Here is a 14557-nt window from a genome sequence, read left to right on the forward strand (position 1 = left end):
AAAGAACCAAAATATGAAATGTGAATCACAATCAAATCCAAAAGGCAAAACAGTCAAAAAGCTATTAGCATAAGTTAATTTAATTGAAAGAAAAAAATACTAACAATTAGTATGTCAAGGTATCACGAAAACCTTGGTCTATAAGAAATTGTGTATATGCTTATGATATCAAATTTCAATTATCTACGTCTCAATCTCAAAACAAGTTACTACTGATCGTCTCAACTTAATATCAAGCTAATATTAATCCCAACAACATAATATTATATTATCACGCATAAATAATTGACATTTTAATATTACAACATGAAAGATACATGTACCAAAATAAAATATTTTTTTAATCTGTAAATACATTAGAGAAATGAGTCAAAGAGGGCCACAAGAATATTCACATATACACGGCCGCTATATAATTTCCAACATAGGAATAGGCCGCAGTCACATAATCTTCTTAGGGTAGACTGACAAATTTTGCCTCTACACTACTCAATAATGTATCCAAAAATGTAGGAATATATATAGAGAATAATTATATATGTAATTATAGCAGCCTTTTGATATGTTAAGTCAACCAATCATATGAATGATTTAAAAAACTCTATATTAAAAAAAATCTCCATATTAAAAAAGAACTCTTGACAGTAGCAAGGTTGTATCATAGGAATTCCCGTAACGCCGCCCTTATCGCCTTTAACATCTCATTGACTTTGATCCCTTTCCTACGAGCAACAAACATAACAGAAATTTCACCGTTAGCCACTCAAAATAACATGTAGATTTATATTGGGTGAAGAGGTTAGACTGAAAGTAGAGTCTAACTTTGTTCTTTTATCTTAAAGAATAACATATTGTATTTGTCAAATAGATCAGAAAATAAATTATAGAAATGAAAGAGTCTTTTTAAAAATATTTTTTTCCCTCTTTATTTGGTGTAAAAACAAAAAATTAATTCAAATATCTTCTTGACAGCATATCAAATGACTTGAATGATCACGTAATTAACCGATATGACAACATTAACGTTAGCTCAATAAAATTGGTAATATAAATCAAATTTTAATGAAAAGTCTATATTTCATTATTTTTTCCTATACTTCGTATTTATAATTAGTACCGTTAAAGAACATAACAATTTTAACTTTACATTGTAATATTATTATTAGTATTTATACTGATCAAGATTAATTCAAGTTAACAGATGTTAGTCATTTATTTGCAATACATTGTGTATGTTGTATTGTTGTTATTATACAATTTGTTAGATGATGTTGAATAAAATTTTATTTATTAATATGAAGATGTGAGTAGTTTAATTCAAAATTCTAGAATATTATCTTATATAAAGAGTAGTTTTTTTAATCTTAAATTTTATATTATTTAAGCAAAAATAAAATCGTAAAATTGACTATTAATTAAAATTATGGGAGCTCAAATATTTTGGAGCGTAAAGCAAAAGCTTCATTAGCCTCCCCTTTGAGCCACCCCTGACTCCTGAGCATCAACCTTATAAACGAAAATTATGAACCAGACATTTTTTGAACAATCAGGACTAGTCTTAAACAGAAAAAAAGTATTACAGGAATATCTAAAGTTCCAAACCGGAGGATCATATTAGTATCTCCCTAAATACTTTTCCGTGAGAGCAACCCTGACAAATAATTTGGACGAAGAAACTTATTCTACAGGCAAAAAGTCACACAGCATGTCTAAAAAGGCAGCCCAGCACTAAAGCTCCCGCTATGCGCAGGGTCCAAGGAAGGACCACAAGGGTCTATTGTATGCAGTCTTACCTTGCATTTAGTGCTTCCGCTATGTGTAGGGTCCAGGGAAGGGCCCGACCACAAGGGCCTATTGTATGCAGCCTTACCTTGCATTTTTGCCAGAGGCTGTTTTCAAGACTTGAACCCGTGACCTTTTAATCACATGATAACAACTTTACCAGTTACTCCAAACTTCCCCTTCTCACACATGCATGTCTAACTTCCCAAAATGAAGGGACATATTAGTGTACAGGAATGTATCCCCAAAGATCAGGCAGCACATACACTTCCTAGTTATGCCTTATTCCAGGGTTAACAGTAAGATTTATACATTTCCTAGTTACATATTATGCAACGGGTTTATAAGAATTATGAGAGAAAACGAAGGCTTTTGTTACTCATAACTTTTTTTATGTGTTACTCGCTTTGACAATTGAGCTACCAAACTCTTTTGAATATAAACATGAAATCTAAACTTCAGTGGACGGGTTTAGGTGAGCTTTACGAACTATTCTTTAAAGTTAAAACCCAACTAGAAAAGACATTGGTCATATCACCTAAAAAATCATATAGTTTATGTATGATTTTTGAGGCTTGAATGTTCGTAAATTCAGATAAGGAGAGAAGACAGAAAACTTACAGTACACTAACACCCACAACAGCAAGAGGGCGTGGATACTCTTCAAGTTCTTTAACCTTCTGATCCTTAGCAGATAACTTGTTCGAAAGCTCACTGTTTTGGCTCTCGTCAACAGAAATGGACTCAGCCACAGCTCCAGAGCTTGTGTCACGCTTGGGAGATATTCTCTCACAACCAATTTTCCGTATTTCTTCAGTCAAGGTAGGAAGCCTGTCTATTGCCTGTCAAAGCGATAATCATATCTTTCATATATAACAAACTTGACAATCCACGACGAGATGCATATCAGTAGGTGTTTGGACATGCGATTTGGGATCATATTTCAAATCCCAAATTTTTCAAAAAAATGGATTTGATTTCAAAATTTTAAAATGTAAAACTTGACCCATAAATTTATATTTTGTAAAAAAAGACCGCAATCATTTAAAATTTTGCAAAAGAAGACTCATGCTCGGCGTGAAGAGATTGTCCATTCCTTATGCAAGCATTATATTAAAAAATAGCTAGTTAATACTATTGTTGACTAGTTGATTTTTATAAACCTGCATATTTATGTTACCTCGTTAAAAAAAATAGAACTGTATATTTGAAAGTTTGTAACAGCAAAGGTTTATTTATAAAGGGAATGGAAATATCTGATTTATCTATGTTGCACCTTAGGATATTCCGATGTCTTGTTTATGAACTATGGTTTGCTCATTCGGTAAGATTGTATAAAAATTGGGTAAGTTTTGATATTTTTCACAATTTGTGAGGTTATCATGTTTATGAGAAAAATTACAACTTAGGAAATCCAAACAAAACTTCAAATTCAAATCAATCTATTTTCAAATCATGTCCAAACGGGCCCAAGATACAATAGTTTTGCAGGTGAAAGCAAGTTGTTTCAAAAGGAAGCAGACAGCACGACAGAGATGATAAGAGCCAGATACCTCAGGTTTATCAATCTTGTTTAACACTACAAGGTACGGCCTGTCAAGGTACTCAGGATTGTACATCCGCAGTTCCTGCAAACAAGAGGTCATTTGGCCGGACAACTTATTCAGAAAGGTGAAGCATGAAACAGAGAGACTGATAAATATAGCAAGCAAAGTTAGCTACAACAGAAGTAGCTTTGAAACAACTATATCTCCAGCGAAAATATAATATAGCATCTAGGCAAACTACAAAACAATGACGTGAAACAAGCATTTTTATGGCGTTGTAAAAAGACTTAAATATACTCAAGTACTAAGTTGGTTACTAATGAAATGGCATGAGCTAGAGAGCATACAAATTGGATCACTCTATGGTTATAGAAGAGAATTTAATATATAATGGTTATTATACTGCAAAGTAAAATGTTTCTTAGTTGGAAAACGAGGTTATATATAACAACTCAGTAACCAATAAACAAGATGGACAAAGGAAATCATGCAACGCATCACTTATACTTTATTCCTTGTCCACCTTAGCGCTTGCTTAATCCGAAATGATTAAGCAAAAAATCATGCCGCAATACAAAAATGAAGATAAAGAAACTTGCATGGTGAAATAATTCTACGGAATTAAATAGGAACAAATTGTGCATTCTGTAATGCTATAATAGTAATCAAGAGTTACTTTCACCTTAAGATGCATTTGTGGCAAACTGGTCAAAGTGAAAGAACTTTAAAAGTTGTTATTTTCTTGTCAAAACTCTGTGATTCCAAACTTATTTTCTTCTGCTAAGGTACAACTAAGGAGTTATAACTAATTAATTATAACAAAAAATATATTAGATGATTGTGCTTAGACTTACTTCTTTTACAGTTCTGTAATCACCAACTGGGTCTTCAGCAGCTGCATCAACGACATGTACCAACAATCTTGTTCTCCTCAAGTGCCTCAAGAAATTACGCCCTAGACCCTGATAAGATAATTAGGGACACATGCATAGCTAAATTTCATTTTGTGAGAAAAATAAGTAAAACAGAAAACCACAAGTTTTGAGGCGTCAAATTAGTGAAGTGATTGCTGAATATAATACAAATACCTTTCCCAAATGTGCACCTTCTATTAGACCAGGCAGATCTGCTAGAGTTGCTTCAGATGAATATTTGTCTGCTCCTAAACTTGGGTCGCCATCAAGACGTCCAAGGTTTGGCATCAGCGTTGTGAATGGATAATCAGCAATATCGGGTCTTGCATGTGTAATAGCAGCCAATAGAGTTGATTTTCCAGCATTTGGAAGTCCCTTGGGAAAATTGAAAGAGCAAAGTCAAAGAGTCTGAAGATAACTGAAGAATATTAGATGGAATTGCATGTGTATATGATCACTTAGTGTGATGAACCAATCAGGTTATAGCATCTAGATGTATCACTACAAATAAATTTACTATCCACCATTATAATCCACATATTATATGTTATTACTTATTGTACTCGTCCCAAAAATGACACAATATGTCCTTGGGCATCTAAAAGCTAAAAAGTCACTAAAAAACTGTCATTCGTGCACTTAAGCATAACAAACATGCATATTAAAAAAAAACAAAGAAGGTCAAACGCAAATGAGCAAGAACCGAAAAGCAATGTGTTTTTCTGTGGCCTCAGGTAGAGAGATCATTTCAATTCTAACAGTAGCAAAGATGCATGCATAGACATCTGAGCATGCATAGCATCCAACCATATAGGTTCACAATGTTAGCAATTACGAATGCTTAAATTAATTCAGGGGATAATGGTTCTAAAATTAATCTTCTTTTTTTCTCAACAATTTATCTTTTATAGTGAAGCTGTCAGGCCAATTTGCAGGCACCTCGACTATTCTGCTTGGTACCTGCTACCTCTCACCAAAACAGGTACCGGATATCTCTGCCCACCACCAAGGCTTAAAAAGATGGTCATCTGGCCTTTCATGGTTGTCATCTCACTTCATGGACAGCTAGGTAAACCTTGGGTGCTCTCAAGGGTTATATTTAAAAGTTTCTAAAAGATATGCCACAAACATTGATAAATCCCTTCCTTACAACAATGAAGCCTCCAATTTGACTAACAGCAGTTCAAAAAATTTCCATACAACATTCAGAAGGTACATAATTTCATTTAACAATGTGAGGAACCGAGTAATAAGAGAATGTGCAGCAGTCCAATTGAGTAAACGACCTAGCTAAATGTGCAAATTGATGAAATGAAATATCAATTGATAATTCAGCGTATACTGGCATATATTAGTACAAGTCAAGTGAATCATGGATATCAGAATGCTAATACACATATCTACGAATCAGAAAACGTTTTACTAATAAAGATACTTACAACAAGACCCACATCAGCAACAACTCTCAGTATCAACTGCAGGTTAACTTCCTCTCCAGACTGTCCAAAAGATAAAACCTGCAAGAAAGTAAACAAATCAATACCAGTCAGCCGGGAACATGCAGGAAAGCTGTCAATCTTCCTTAACAAAGGTACAGTATGTTAAGTCCAAAAACTACTAGCAATATTCATACTGGACTTGAGTAATTCTTATTAGATTATCAAAACATTTGTTGGTTCCAGCACATTTTTTGCTGTTCACATAAGTCAGATTAGCACGTTAGCTCATCAAGATACAATCACTTGGAAAGAGACCTTTTGCCAGCAGAGTGACATTAAATTCAGCTAAGTGCATAAATATCTTTCTCTTAGCTCCTTATTATGCATCATAAGGTTCTTTGGCATAGTAGCAGACACGACAAATGGATTATATGAAAATAAGATGTCTCTTAAAGATAAGGCCTATACAAACCTTATCAGTGGCATCTCTCATTATATTTGTTGTTAAAGTCGTCATTTGTTTCCTTTTGTACTCCGGAACTTCCAACAAGCTAATCTGCCACAACCATGTAGTGCAAAATTAAAGACCAGGCATGCAGTTCCAAATAAGTGATACCGTATCTATTACTCACAATGAAATACTTCAAACACCAAAAAACACATATAAAAAAAGAAAATAATTCTCTTTTTTCCTTTTTCTTATATTTGGTAGGGGACGGTGTAGAAATGAGATACTGACTACAAAATTAGATAGAAGCACAAAACGCCAAACATGGTAGTTATATATGAGACCCAAAGATTTCTCACCCCTCCTTGTCCTCCCCTCGCTACAAGAACTTCATCACCTGGATTAGCTAGATCTGCCAAAAACTTTCCTTTTTTAAGTTTGACAACAGTACCTGGAAAATATGGAAAAACATGAAATGAAAAATGTAGGCATCACACAACAATTTATACCTTTCAAAATACAAAAATCATAATTCATAAACAGCTTCAAACATGAGTTAATAAGTCTAAATTGTCACAGGAATTTCCCACGCATGCTAGAGCTATTACACTAGAGAGCCAAAGGGAGAACAAACCTAGTGGAACGGGAATTCGCAGTGTTGGTGAAGCAGCTCCATTTTGCATGTGAGATGTTAACACACCCATAGAATCAACATTTCCCCCACGCTTCGCCTTGTGCTTGCTCTTGTTGTGAAACTCCAACAGTGAATCTTTGCTCTCATCTGCATATAAGACAACATCGCCACCATGTCCCCCCATTGGTAGGATTATTGAACCATCAAAGTCCCTTTTATAAGAGGCTTTCTTCTTTGTCTTATCTCTGTCAAATTTTCCTTGTGACTTAGATGGAGCTTTATTGTTAGGCATACTAAGAACGGCACCATGCCCTCCATCTCCAGCACGAACTGTTATAACCACCTCATCAAAATATTTGTGGGGTTCTCTTATGTATGCATCAGAAGCGGGCGAAGGAGGCATTCTGGTTTTTGCAAGTGCACACTTTACAGTATAGCCTCTATAATTTTCATTACTGTTCCTTTTTTGAGAAGCACTGTAAAGGCAAGACCAATATGTATATTATAGCAACAAGAATGTAATAGGAACACAATCACAGGAACAACCAAATCCATGAAATGATAAATCAGTACTCGCTAATACTCAAACAGAACAACCCTCCGTAAGTTTTACTATACACCTTAACTGCTTAACAAAGTTGAAGCATAATTTCTATTTTTTGATAAGTAGTTTTTCATTGCGCTAATATGTAAAAGGACTAAAGATTTTTTTAATAACCATGGTATCCAGGCAGCTTCCACACACCTCGACTAATTTCACGAGGTGTTTATTACCTCTCACCAGGTACATTCTCAAAATATTCCCAATTTAAGTGTCTTACTTTCCATTTTAGTCTTTCCCAGAAAAGGAGTCTCTAAGTTTTCCATACCACAAAACTGAAAGTACTACACACATCTTTAATTTAACATTTCAAAATTTAAAACTCTTACTTTATTTCATAAACTTCGTGCTCATCAAACAAAAACATTTAAACATGAACAGAGGAACTCTTATATGTTAACACAATTGAAATATCTATAAATTGCTAACTATCTCAAAAGAAGAAAAAGTAAACGCTGTGCACATTGTGATCTTTTTAAATTCACAACTTTTATCTCAAGTATACACATTTTAGCTGCCCCAAGTATTAACAGTAGTTTTTTTTTTTTTAACAATGGTAGAAAATTTAAAAGCAATTGCAATTCGTAAGTAAAAAACTAAATCAAAGTTCATACAAGCTCAATGACTATATCTAGCTGATATAACTATATGAAGAAGACAAAACCATATTTAATTTCGGAAACTACGAGATTAAGGAGAAAATTGTACCTATTTGGGAATTGTGGGCGAGAAAAGGAAAAAGTAGCAGAGAAGGAAAAGGAGGAATCATTGGTAAAATTAAGGTTGAGAAAGGAAGAAGAAGACCAGTGAGAGACCATAGACGCCATTGTAGTAGTAAAATTTGTTTTTTGATTCAGGATAGAAGAAGAGGATTTTTTATTTTGTTTTTTGTTTTTTCTTTTTTCTTTTTTCTTTTCTTTTGAATTAAAAGGGAAATTTAAAAAAAAAAACTGTTTTATAATATGGCTAAAATGGTCCTAATGTAAGGGAATTGGATAATTTTAGTCCCTATATACTGAACCTATACTCGGGACGTGCACAAATAGGCACATACGTTCTATCTGATAATTACTGTCCTACATAGTGTTTTATATGTATCATATTACGTATCACTTATCTTACTTGAGGAGATTTTTTAGTTATCGCTTTTCTAACCTAGCGCTTGCCTCTGGTGGTCCTTCTCCTTTCTTTCTAAACTAGCAGAATCGTGGGACATCAAAAGCGGTAGTATGTTTTTGTTTAATTTTATATAAGTTAAAGTGTCTATTTATATACATCCAAAATTAGATGATATAAATGTAAAATGGAGTTAAGTTAAAATTATATCTATCATGCCCAATTAAAAAAATAGTAGTAGCATTTGGTTTGGATAAACATAAAAAGAGAGTGAATAATTTATGTTTAATGATAAAAAATTATTTTCTTTCTTTTTTAATGAGTGTTTGAATTTTGTTTTGGGGAAATTGTTGTAGGGGTTTGTATGTAAAGAATTTGTGTCCAACAATAATACATTTATTTTCTGAAACTACACATGTTTATACAAGAAAATTATAAAATTGGGAAGTTATGTATTTGCTCATGGCAGTACTTCTATTATATAATCAAATCAAAATCAAAATCAAATGCAACTGGGAATTAATTTTATCTCTATTTTCAAAATAGGGATAAAACAGCATTTAATTAGGCTAATCTTCTCATACAACAACATTCCTAGTAAAATCTGGGGACTCAGAAGGGTAAAATGTACGCAAACTTTATCACTATCTTATGAAGGTGAAGGTAGAGAGGTTGTTTCCAAAAGACCCTCGATGCAAGTGCAACAAATTCAATCAAGTAGAAGACAGAGACAATAGGCCAATCTTCTCATATGGAACGCTTAAGAATTTTCATTTAAACAAAGCATTTGACTAACATATTCACTTATGACATTTTAAGTATAAACAAATCGCCACAAGTGCTATTGTGGTATTCAGTAAAACTTAATACTCCCACAAGTTGCCTAAAGGCTAATTCGTGAGGTCTTAAAAACGTCATAGAACCCATGATCAGCCATGCCATTTTTTTGCTTTCGGAAAGTAGGCAATGCAAATCTAGCTGCCAAACGACTTCAAGGTGCAGAATTGCTACTCCGAGTGCAGGAAACATGTCCCTAAATTGGCTCACCTAGGCTCTAGCTCTTCAAAAAGTCTTTCAAAGCAAATGCTGGATACCCTTCCTGCAACATGACAGTCATCAAAAGTTAGTATTTAAGTGGGAATTAAAGGGTAGGGCAGGCCCATTATCCACAAGTTTCGAACCATGATGGACCTCGGGATTTCTCGGTAACTAAAAAAGAAGGTTAGTAGTGCAACTCTATCCGGTCATCATGAATTTTGAACTACCAAAGTTTCAAGTGGTCTTGGTCCAACAGCAGGTTGGTAAAACCTTGCATGCATGGGGGAGCTAACTATTGGGAAGGGGGTGGAGCCTTTATACTACGCAAATAGGATAAAAACAATTTTGTTTTGGCATATATATAAATTGTTGAATCTCATTAACGGTAGAGCAGCTTCTACTGCAGTTGTAAATGTGGTCAAGAAGATAGTTTAGGTCACAGCTTCGAATTCTCATGTGTGGCCTTCTTGTATGTTTTTGAATCCCCTTGCCAGAATTCTAACTGCGCCACTGTTTGCATGAATGTCTAGGGAAGGGGTCGCTAACAGATCTGCAAAATTGTGTCGCTCCTAAGATAAACTACTAGTGGTTCCTATCTCAAGAGTCTCTTTTAACACTTTTTTCACCTCCTATGTTCCCTATCCACAGAATGCAAAGCCACAATTCACTGAAAAAAGTTCTAAGATCAAACCTTACTGGATTCTTGGCTTAAGCATTGCCTTACGACAGTTGTTTGCTGCATCAACCTTTCAACCGCAGAATAGCTGGGGAGGTTTGAATTCGCTGCCAGCAGCATGACATCAAAAATGAGTGAGAGGAGGGAAACTAAAATCATTAGGAATCACGACATCAGAAAGACCATAAAAACACACCAAGCATTGCTCTATTCAAACTATCGGCAACTTGCTGCCTGTACTCCAAGCTTAATAGATGAAACATGGGTGACTTTTCTGGCTCGTTATAAGCTAATAAAGCCATGAAGTCCTGCCACAAAGCTCCAATTAGACAAGTACAAGGGATTTGAAAGAGAATATCTAAGAGATTCACTAGGGAAGTAACATACCTCAAGTTTTTCAACATATTTCTGTACCTTCCCAAAAGGAGCCAACTTCGCCTGCGCAAATTCCAGAGCTTCTGTGCTGCCACAGGAAGAAATAGTCAGAAAATGTAAGTTGTATTTGACAAATAAGTCATTGGCATATGGTGCTCACCATTTTCTTGAGCAGACAAGTCCAACGAAATGAAGGCTCAACAAATCAAAATGCAGATCCTTATTTTTCTCTAGTAAGTCAGGAGCGAACTGCTCTGTAAGTTCAATGGCCTTCAAAACACTCCCCTCTAATGCCAAATGATAAATCCCTGGATATAACTTTGTCATCAGGACCATCAATCAAACACTTCTAAAAGCCTAAAACTAATAAGTGGAAGACCAGAATCCAAACGACTTCATCTTACATCATGCCAATGCTCAATGTGGAGTGGGTAAACTAAATTATAAAGAGGAAAGGAAAAAAAAGAAACAAAATATGTTAACATTACCAAATTTGTTCCTTCTTTAGTAATAGATAAACCATCTATTGTTCCTATGCATTGCAGGTGAATAGAACAGCACTGTTCCAATCCCAAGCTAATTGGGTTGATTATCTAAATTCTATATATTCATTTTGCTCCATTAGGGTTTGTTTCATTCAAATACTCAATAATTTGTCATTTACTAGAGCTTCTCTAAGAACAAATATCCTCTACATTGCACACTTATATTAACATTGACACACCATTCTTAAACCATTGTGAAAATATTCTTGGTAAACACTAGACTTTATATACATGTACCAACAATGACCAAACCTTATTATATTTTTCTTATGCTAAGTCAAATGGACTTTAGAGATTATAGACTTCCTTCCATGTTATTCTAGGTCTATCTCGTCTCCTTTTAACACCTTCCTTCAATCACTGTGTTACACAGCTAATCGTCAAGCTTATAGTAGGCTTTTAACATATGACATAGTAGACAGTAGGGATGCAAGATATTTGTGCCAGAAAACCAACAGAAAAATAGCATGATATCAAAAAGAAAAAAATTATTACAAACAAGGCTATTTCTCAAACAAAAGTACTCATTAGGGGGAAAGGGGTATACTTATCATGGAAAACTATTCTTAAAGCTTAGAAGTAAACCACTACCCAAAAAAGGGGCTTAAGGAGTGTTAATGTTAGATTGTAACACAATGAAAAGAATGAGAAACAACAAGCTTCCAGAAGCAATCTGAGCCTGAAGAATACAATCACTTACTTTTTCTCTTCTCCATATCCTCCAGATTCGCAGTCTGCTTCACGCCCGTGGAGGTAGTAAATGATTCCAATGTGTCTGTGAAGCAGCTATGCGCGAGATATGACATGACAATGCTGTGAACATCATTGTCATTGACAGCCTATGGAAGAATCCCACAATAAGAAAATCACAAGTTAGACACAGTACAAGATCCATTTAAAGCATAGATCATTTAATTTTTTAAAGTCTTCCAAGACAAAACAATGAAAAAGAGTCCACAAACAAAACAAACTTCTCTGACAATAGGTTATTTTCAGTATTTTCTTATTATCGATCTTACACTCAACTTTTAAACCTATATCAATCAATGAACTACTCCTCAATCCCATATCAGACGGAGTTGGCTATATTTCAAATCGGCTTCTTGAATCCTCCATACTCATACAGATTGAGCCCATTTCATCATAAATACTAAACATTTTTTCTTTAAGGATAAATTAGAGGATCTCTGAAACAAGTTCTCTAAATCTCCCTCTTAATCCTAACTAGTATCGTCTAAATATCATTTTCTTGCATTGTATTCTGCCCTTGAACCTACATTGATTACAAGAGACTATAGGTATCCTGAGACAACACCTCATGTTTTAGGTCTATCTTGTCCTTTTTTAGTACCTTCGAGCATCATAATATCCCACCTGTTGCCCGATGCATAATATACTCCCCTTTTCCACTTCTCACTTCAAAGGTTCATATAAAATAATAGTGACACACATTTTTTTAACAGACTGTTATGGCATATGCTTACAGCTATAAGTATAATAGTTGCTCATTATTTTGAAAATGGGAAAAGGTTGCAACTTGTAGTATTCTTTCTACATAATCTCAATCTATGTCTGATTTTCAACAAACACATTACCCCATGCCTTAGATGGCTACAACAACTGATAAAATTGATCCTCCAAAAGCAAAAATTTGGAAGGAGGCAAGCACCTATGGAGTATTGTGTGATAAGAATGTACCACCAAAACTTAAAGTTAAGTGTCTAGTGTGGTGGTTAGGCCGACTATGTTTATGGGGTGGAGTGTTGGCCAGTTAAGAACTCTCAAGTTCAAAAGATGAGAGTTGCATATATGAGGATGTTGAGGTGGATGGATGTGCATACTAGGAGAGATAAGATTAAAAATGAAGATATCTAGGACAAGGTGAGAGTGACCTCTATGGTGTACAAGATGAGGGAAGCGAGATTGAGATGATTCGGGCATGTGAGGAGGAGATGAGCGGATGCCCCAATGAGAAGGTGTGAGAGGTCGGATGTGGTGGGTTTAAGGAGAGATAAGGATAGGCATAGGCCAAAGATATTAGGGAGAGGTGATTAGACAGGACCAGACGCATCTTCAAGACTTCAACTTACCAAGGACATGAGAACATGACCTTAGATAGGAGTATATAAAGGTCGTGGATAGGATAGAAGGTTAATAAGTAGTTAAGCATTGTCTCACATTTTTGCAGGATAGGCTTGGTGGTAGTTTGGTGCTCAATACTTGTTTCTCAGATCATAGCAGTAGTAGCAGCATTTGTCATACGATTATTGTTATTATATGTTACCTTATGCTTTGGTTATCACATTATTCGGCTATAGTTACTATTGCTTGTCTTCTAAATACTATGTAATGTTTTATTGTTGTTATTGAGTAAAATAATTAATGTTTTATTGCAGTTATTGAGTAAAAGACAACAAGCTCTCCTCTAACTCTCATCCTACTTAAAATCTCCTTTCCCTCAACCAAAACAAGAACTATACCAAATTTAACAAGTTTCAAAACCCTTCCCTGTTGTCTATTCATCAAATTCAGATAAAAACCAACAATGCCACAGATACAACTACTCAATTATCAAAAAGAACTCTCAAAGTCAATTATTAGCAATTACAGATTCAAAAGATTTGAACAAAAGGGGCTGCAATAGTATTTAGCCAAAATCAAAAATCAAAAACACTTTCATCAATAGAAGATGAAAAGGAAACAACTTTAATCATAAATTAAAGTAATAATAGAAAAGAACTTACAATATCTTCGTATTGCCGAGGATCAATATCCATCGTCCGCCGACAAAATTGAAAAATATTCCGATTGTTAGGAGTATGCTTTTTTGTTCCAAATTATTGGTAGGTTGGGAGGAAGAAAGGAATTTTTTATTCACAAATTGCAATTATTCGTTCGGAGTTTGATAAGAAATTGAAGCAGAGAAAAAGACTGCGGAATTTTCCTTTTGGTTTTTTCTGTAGGACACGGCGCAAAGGGTCTATCTAGTAAAGTCCACTAGAGAAACGTAAAATGTGAAACTTTTGATAATTAAACTCTTGTTTGGTCATAAATTTTGAAGTAATGATAGTGTGTAATTTATTTTTTTAAAATAAAATTTTACAAGTAGAGTTAATTTTCAAGAATTTGAAAATGATTAATGATGAAATTTTCAAAATTAATAACTAAATGCTAGCTAAATTATTATTTTTGCAAATAAAATAGTGATATTTTTTTTTTCTTCCATAGGCTCTTTGAAGTTTGCACAAACATAAAGCTCAACTTAACATATGTACCATATAATTACGTTGGGTATAATAGTTTTCCTTTTGTGGAACAATACTTTTTAGATTTATCAGTTTAAAATCTTAATTTCCCTATACCCTATCTATCTCCAGCTCAACTTATATTTTTCGTTTATTATACTATAATATAATTATACAATATCATATTATTTGAGAAA

The 14557-nt window shown here is 34.3% G+C and overlaps 3 protein-coding genes across 5 annotated transcripts in view; all 3 read right to left on the bottom strand.

Moving 5' to 3' along the window:
• LOC125827712 (floral homeotic protein PMADS 1) overlaps window positions 1–14557 on the bottom strand; it is a 305579-nt gene that overhangs the window by 114935 nt on the left and 176087 nt on the right. The window lies entirely within an intron of this gene.
• On the bottom strand, window positions 500–8237 carry LOC125827672 (probable GTP-binding protein OBGC2). Its single transcript, XM_049506988.1, has 10 exons — window positions 8074–8237; window positions 6765–7240; window positions 6490–6581; window positions 6155–6238; window positions 5683–5760; window positions 4418–4618; window positions 4184–4291; window positions 3336–3410; window positions 2404–2624; window positions 500–722 (listed from the first exon to the last, which is right to left on the bottom strand). Exons 1-10 carry the CDS (start codon window positions 8190–8192, stop codon window positions 659–661), a joined length of 1518 nt encoding a protein of 505 aa, XP_049362945.1. The 5' UTR covers window positions 8193–8237; the 3' UTR covers window positions 500–658.
• LOC125827713 (uncharacterized) lies at window positions 9226–14067 on the bottom strand. 2 transcript variants are annotated; one of them, XM_049507040.1, is made up of 7 exons: window positions 13860–14067; window positions 11816–11954; window positions 10731–10878; window positions 10583–10658; window positions 10392–10503; window positions 10216–10302; window positions 9226–9580 (listed from the first exon to the last, which is right to left on the bottom strand). In XM_049507040.1, exons 1-7 carry the CDS (start codon window positions 13890–13892, stop codon window positions 9525–9527), a joined length of 651 nt encoding a protein of 216 aa, XP_049362997.1. In that variant the 5' UTR covers window positions 13893–14067; the 3' UTR covers window positions 9226–9524. The 2 variants fall into 2 exon arrangements, with proteins under 2 accessions (XP_049362997.1, XP_049362998.1); XM_049507041.1 differs by having other exon boundaries at window positions 10211–10302.

This window comes from Solanum verrucosum, unplaced genomic scaffold, assembly GCF_900185275.1.
Source record: "Solanum verrucosum unplaced genomic scaffold, falcon-dt-bn FXZP01000064.1, whole genome shotgun sequence".
Lineage (NCBI taxonomy): Eukaryota > Viridiplantae > Streptophyta > Magnoliopsida > Solanales > Solanaceae > Solanum > Solanum verrucosum.

What these genes read in the sequence shown, in the direction of transcription:
- LOC125827672 (XM_049506988.1), bottom strand. Translation starts at nt 8,192, where the DNA reads ATGGCGTCTATGGTCTCTCACTGGTCTTCTTCTTCCTTTCTCAACCTT. An exon ending in TGAGAGATGCCACTGATAAG is followed by an intron (nt 5,761 to 6,154) that starts GTTTGTATAGGC and finishes ACTTTCTTGCAG; the next exon opens with GTTTTATCTTTTGGACAGTC. An exon ending in ATTACAGAACTGTAAAAGAA is followed by an intron (nt 3,411 to 4,183) that starts GTAAGTCTAAGC and finishes TCTTGTTTGCAG; the next exon opens with GAACTGCGGATGTACAATCC.
- LOC125827713 (XM_049507040.1), bottom strand. Translation starts at nt 13,892, where the DNA reads ATGGATATTGATCCTCGGCAATACGAAGATATT. An exon ending in GGATATGGAGAAGAGAAAAA is followed by an intron (nt 10,879 to 11,815) that starts GTAAGTGATTGT and finishes AGTTATATCCAG; the next exon opens with GGATTTATCATTTGGCATTA. An exon ending in AATATGTTGAAAAACTTGAG is followed by an intron (nt 10,504 to 10,582) that starts GTATGTTACTTC and finishes GCTTTGTGGCAG; the next exon opens with GACTTCATGGCTTTATTAGC.